Source organism: Meles meles, chromosome 6 (assembly GCF_922984935.1).
Source record: "Meles meles chromosome 6, mMelMel3.1 paternal haplotype, whole genome shotgun sequence".
NCBI classification, from domain to species: Eukaryota; Metazoa; Chordata; class Mammalia; order Carnivora; family Mustelidae; genus Meles; species Meles meles.
Genome location: NC_060071.1, coordinates 26,648,955 through 26,655,413, shown reverse-complemented (window position 1 = coordinate 26,655,413; position 6,459 = coordinate 26,648,955). Strand labels below are relative to the sequence as shown.

The 6,459-nt window shown below is 46.4% G+C and overlaps 1 protein-coding gene across 2 annotated transcripts in view; it reads left to right on the top strand.

Moving 5' to 3' along the window:
• The first annotated feature begins 380 nt into the window (after positions 1-380).
• Positions 381-6,459, top strand: part of GABRB3 (gamma-aminobutyric acid type A receptor subunit beta3) — a 230,409-nt gene continuing 224,330 nt past the window's right edge. The window contains exons 1-3 of one of the 2 annotated variants that reach the window (XM_046007017.1): positions 381-500; positions 1,385-1,476; positions 1,698-1,765. In XM_046007017.1, the coding sequence (XP_045862973.1) occupies positions 421-500; positions 1,385-1,476; positions 1,698-1,765 (240 nt within the window). In that variant the 5' untranslated portion in view covers positions 381-420. Of the gene's footprint in view, positions 501-1,096; positions 1,257-1,384; positions 1,477-1,697; positions 1,766-6,459 lie in introns of those variants that run through there. The other variant, XM_046007016.1, reaches the window with a different exon arrangement.

Sequence of the window (6,459 nt, the reverse complement as noted above, 5' to 3'; positions counted from 1 at the left end):
AAGAACCACGGACAGCTCCACGCTGCACCAAAAAAAGGGCAAGTTACTTTCCCAAACCTGGAATGACAGCCAGGGTCTCCTCCTCTGATTTAGACTCCAGCTTACTGATAATAGGTACATAATCAGGCCTCTCTTTACCATTCATTACAAATGTATTTATGTGAGGAGGGAGGGCCCAGTGCTCGTATGAAATGTTCGAGGGTGAGAGTGAGAGGAATACTTTAATGAACCGATTTTTTGAAAATGGTCTTACAGTGCATAAATAATTAATAGAGCCGCCATGCGAGGGGCTGGATGAGGGGTCAGGCGGGAAAGCCCGTGGGTGGGGGCAGGGGCGGGGATCCCCGCGTCGCTGTTTGAATGCTCAGTGGCTGTGGGGGAGAGCGGATCCCACCCAGATTAGGTCGGAGGAACAACGCCATGTGCTCCAGGCTCCCAGCTCTCCTGCTGCCCATCTGGCTCTCCTGGACCCTGGGGACTCGAGGCTCTGAGCCCCGCAGGTGAGGTGGGGTTTTTCCCCGACTCGCAGCCTCTTTCTAGGCGCTGTAGCGCGCAGTCCGGTGGGCACAGCTGTACTTCACCCACTGGCTTTCGACCCAAGTCGCAGGTGGGCGGGGGTCGTAGAGGGGGTCGGGCCCAGGAAAGGGGCGGGGGAAAGCGGATAGCGTTTCCCTCACCGCCTCTGCTCCTGTCGCCGTGGGTCCCCTCCTCCCGGTCGCAGGGAGCGCGGCGGAGCTGGGACCGCGGCAGAGCTGGGACCGCGGCGGAGCTGGTTTCACCGCCGACCCCGGCCCTGGTCCGCGCCGCGCAGCCGCGGCTCCAGCTTGCTGTCCCCGGCGCGGCTCCAAGTCCCGCTCCGCTGCCGCGGTGTCGGGAGGGAGAGCCAAGGGCTCGGGCCACCCGCCGCGGAGAGTGCGGGGGAGGCCAGGGCGAGAGGCTTAGCCGGCTCCGCCTCCGACTTGCCTTGCCTCCTCCCCCTTCCTCCGCTCCCCAGTCCGCTGCTCCTCCTCTCCCCAGGCCCGCTCCTCCCCCTCCTCTCCTCCCCCTCCCCCTCCGCCCTCCTCCGCTCGGGGCCAGCGCGGCGGCGGCGGCGGCGGCAGCAGCAGAAGCAGCCCCGGCTGCAGGTCGCGACGGCGGCGGGGCGCCCCCTCCCCCGTGCCGGGGCGCGGCGGAGGGATGTGGGGCTTTGCGGGAGGAAGGCTTTTCGGCATTTTCTCGGCCCCAGTGCTGGTGGCGGTGGTGTGCTGCGCCCAGAGGTAGGGTCGCGGGTGGGTTGACGGGAAGCGGGCCGGGCGGCGAGCAGGGCGCACGGGTGTGCGCGCCGGGCGCTGGCGGGTGAGCCGCCGCCTGACCCGCTATCTGTGCCCCTTGCCCCCTCCCCCAGCGTGAACGATCCTGGGAACATGTCCTTTGTGAAGGAGACGGTGGACAAGCTGTTGAAAGGCTACGACATTCGCCTAAGACCCGACTTCGGGGGTAAGTGGGGTGTGCGCGGCCGCTGCGGGAACCGCGACCCACAGAGCTGGCGGCCTGGGTGGAGGAGGGAGACGGAGGGCGCTTAAGCCGAGCAGCGGCGAAGTAGAGGGGATGTAGGGCATTTCGCTTGCTCCCACTCCTCGGGTAGGCACCCCATCCTCAGAGCCACCCTCACCCCGTGCCCAAGCTTGGCTGATCAGTGTGTCGTGCTCTTTCTGCAGGTCCCCCGGTTTGCGTGGGGATGAACATCGACATCGCCAGCATAGACATGGTTTCCGAAGTCAACATGGTGAGTGCCCGCCCTCCCCAGGGCTGTCCCTGAGCCCCTGCCCCACTATCTGGGCCCACAGTACTGGGCCAGAGGCCTTCTTTGACGGGGCCGTGCTTTGCCGGCCCGCAGAGGGAGCGGCTCTCCGGGAGCCAGCCCCCAGCTTGTGCGGTTTCCTCCACCCGCCCGGTGTGCGCGGGGGGCGTCGTTGGCGTCGGTGCCATGAGGAGGGCGCACCCTTCCTGCGGAAGGAAGGGGTCCTGGGCTGGCCTAGCGCCGGGCTTTCACCGCAGCCCTCGTGCTCCCAGCTCCTCCAGGGGTCTGTCACCTGGTCCTGAGGCTTCCCAAGTGCAGTCTCTCCTCCTTAGCAACAGGCGCTGGGGAGCTGAGGAAGAGAGGCGAGTTGTGGGGGTGGCTCATATTCTAGGTAAGAGGTACTTACGCTTTCCTTTGTTGTCTTTTGGAAAGAGATGTTGGCAGCTGAAGAGAACCAGGGATAGTGGTCTGTGTATTCTAGGGTGTCTCGGGTCAGTTTCCTTGGTCTCTGGCTTTTCTAAGGGCAAGCTCTTTGGCTGTGAATCCCGGAACCCGCTCCGCCAAGTCGCTGTCGGAGGTGCTGACGGAGACCGGGCGGCTCTTGAGAACTGGGGGACTGGGTAGTAGGCGGGCAGCTCTGCCAGGAGAGTTGAAGGCTAGAGATCCCAGTATCACTTAGATATGTTCATGCTGTCAGGATTCAATATCATAACCTGTGGAAAGCAGAGAGGTCCGTGTCCCGAGGTGCGAAGTGGGTACCGGGTGTGTGTGTGTGTATGTGTGTGTGTGTGTGTGTGTGTGTTTTGTTTGTTTTTTGCTCTGGGCACTTTAGGACAACAGGGAATAAGGGGGAGAAATGACCCCTTTCATTTGTTAATTGAGCTGAAATATCCTGGGATTTGGAAACAGACTTAATTTTCTGTTGAGTGGCACTTTAGAAATTGTAAGAATGAACATTTGGAAACAGTATTTTTTTTGGAGAAACCATTTGGTGACTTTTCTTTCCAGAATAACATTGAGGATATAATGAAGCATGGTTTCAGACAGACCCAGTAGGTTTCTCAAGTCTGGTATATGTCAGAGTCACCTGGGCAAAATGTGTTTTCAATGCATACTCCTAGGTTCCTCGCAAGAGATTTTGATCCAGCCGTGAAGAGGAATCTTGGGGTCTCTGCATTTAAAACTAGTGCTTCACACTTTTTTGAAGTAAGGATTTTGTGGACAGCATTTTGAGGTGCATCATCATAAATTATAGAAATATGGACATTTATAGAAATTAAAACTGTTGTTTTGAATAGACTGCTTAGCAAGATATATTAAAATATATACTATGGTAGATTTTATAGGAAGAAATCTCTGACCACATAAAATTAATTTCATCAAATTTTCACTCTTAATCTAAAGTTTTAAAATTATAATATGTGTTTTAAAATCATATGCTTTTCTTTCAATGTATATCACTTAGGACATTTTTGTACAAGGCATTATAATCATAAGTGTTAGTAAGAAACACAGAAGGAATAGCACTTAATACATAACATTCAAAATTAACCTTACCTGTGTTTTTATAATCTTGTAAAAATGATCCTTCCCAAAAGGTATGCTTTTTGATCTTAAGTGAACCGAACTGACATAATCTGTGATTTTCTCAGTTGAGAATTTCACAATCTTTATGGAAGATAATTGACTATTTAGTGGATTATTATGTCAAAAATCTGTATATTGGATGTCAAATGAGAGAGAAGATATGTTGATATGACTCTTTAAGAACTTTATACAATACTAAAACAACCAGATGAATAAGGCAAATGCGTTCTTATACACCTCTGCACATTTTCTTTGAGTTAATTTTTTAAAGATTTTTATTTATTTATTTGACAGAGGGAGACACAGTGAGAGAGGGAACGCAAGCAGGGGATTGGGAGAGGGAGAAGCAGGCTTCCCGCTGAGCAGGGAGTCTGGTGTGGGGCTGGATCCCAGGACCCTGGAATCATGACCTGAGCCAAAGGAAGACGCTTAACTCCTGAGCCACCCAGTTGCCCCTCTTTGAGTTAATTTTTAAGTTTAGTTATCCAGTTGTTATCATACTGATACTTGGTACCATTGAAAACTACATCAGTAGTTGCCTAATTCATGCACCATAAATTGAAGTGTCCCAATTTTCTCTGGACCCAATGATAGAAAGGCAAATTTAAGATACAAGCCATTATACTAAATAATCTTTAGTTTATATCCCAAAGCCAATAATTATGCATAACATAGGCATAGTATACTTGTATGCATTTTTTGCATTCTCATAGTGCTAATTTTTGTAGTTCTCTAAACATATATTCATTGTAAACAAAAACTGGGAATTGATAAAAATGGAGATTGAAAGCCATTAGACATATTTTGTGTTTGAAATATCTTCAACAGGTGGACTGAGTAAAATCTTATGCTAGAAAAATATGATTTTCCTTCACATATTTGCTCACAATTATAGTTATGATATTTGACCTATTATTTTTTAAAGATTTATTTATTTATTTGAGAGAGTGAACATGCACTTGCACACACACGGAGAGAGGGGTAGAAAGAGAGGGGAGAGAGAATCCCAAGCAGACTCTGCTGCTGAGCACTGAGCCAGTGTGGTGGTAGATCAGGACCCTGAGATCACAAGCGGAGCTGAAATCAAGAGGGCCATGCCTAACCGACTACACTACCCAGGTGCCCCTTGACCTATTTTTAAAGAAACTTTGAATAGGAGTGGTTAAGCATCATTTTGGAGGTCATATTTCATAAGGAAAGAACAGAAATACAAGCATAAAATTAGAGCCATCCTTCAATCATGTTGCTTAAAAATAACAAATTCCATTTATGAATTTCTTTAATTACTTTACTGGTCACACAAAACTAATTTGTGTGAAGTTATGAAGCTGGATAAAAAGTGGTCTTGCTTTAAGAATATTATAGCTGTTAAAGGTTGTAACAAATGGTTTTAACAAAAAGTATAATGGGGGTGCCTGGGTGGCTCAGTGGTTAAAGCCTCTGCCTTCAGCTCAGGTCATGATCCCAGGCTCCTGGGATCGAGCCCCGCGTTGGGTTCTCTGCTCAGCCGGGAGCCTGCTTCCTCCTCTCTCTCGGAGCCTGCCTCTCTGACTACTTGTGATCTGTCTGTCGAATAAATAAAAATAAATTCTTTTAAAAAAAAGTATGATGTAGTCAGTCCCATTAGAGGAACAGAAGAAAGGAGCACACAGAACAGAGAGTGGAAAGTGGGGGTAAAATTGGGGAGGAGGGAGAAAGATTATTTCTGACATGGAAGGTTTCATGGGTAAGTGACGTAGATGGAGGAGAGTGTTGTGGGTTAGGGAAGAAATTGGCAAAAGTTTGGATGAATAGATAAGCAGGATAGGAGATTATGAAGGGTAGAGTCAAAAAGGTGAAATTGGAAAAGTACAAACCCCTGTTCACTTGGGATCTTCTCTGCCATGCCAATTTCAGATGCTAATTGTGGAAAAATAAAGAGCCCTGTAAATGTTTTAAGCATGTGATTGACATGACTTGAGATTTGGTTTCAGATGAATCTTTTAGCTAAAATGTAAATTTAGATAGAAGCATGAGGATGTTACAGTAGAAGCAAAATTTACAAGAAAATTAAGGGTATATACACACGCATATATAAAGTATATAATTATTATATAATGTTTTTCATTACATAAATTATTAAATAGACTATTATATAAATATATATTTTATTAGATGTATAGATATATTTTGAAAACATTTATTTAGTAAAATAAAAACTTACCAGGGTTTCAAATAAGAATATGTAAAGCATGTGTACCTCAAGGTGGAACAGATATGTGCATGTTCATGAACTTTTGGGGGTGTTTGTAAAGAATAACATACATTGCATAATACTAATATTGGTACTTTTCTCTTTACAATCGTAAAGCACAATCTTTATCTATTGAGAATACCTATAGATGGTACCTCCAAATAACACTTCTGTCCTCAAGTGAATAAATAAATTTGTATATATACATGTGTACATCATCACGCTTTTTGCTATTTTGTAAAAGAGACAGTCTAAGAATGAATTTGAGTATTTCAGTATTTAACTATAACTTGTGTCATGGAAAACAGAGATAGTCTACATTTCCATTTTTCTTTTTTTTTTAAAGATTTATTTATTTATTTATTTGACAGAGAGAGAGATCACTAGTAGGCAGAGAGGCAGGCAGAGAGAGGGGGAAGCAGACTCCCCTCTGTGCAGAGAGCCCAATGCAGGGCTCAGTCCCAGGACCTGAAAGCTAAAGGCAGAGGCTTAACCCACTGAGCCACCCAGGTGCCCCTCCATTTTTCTTAATCTCCCAATTCTTCTTTTCATGAACTTTTTAAAAATTAGCTGACTTGACAGAGTCAAAGGAAAATCATTTTGTCTTACATAACTTTCATTGTTTTTCTTAGCTTTTAAAATTTCATATAATTTTTAAGATGATTTAGATTTAGTTTGCATATTTCTTTAAGTGACATTGTATGTGTGAAAGAACACTGTTGACTGAAAATTTTTATATACACTTTTTATAATTCTGATGCTTAAATATTGTTCCTAGTGTATAAAAGCATGTGTTGCATATTTAGAAGGGGAGATGAATAAATGGGGGAAATTATTGAAAGTATAGGAAACAAAGAAA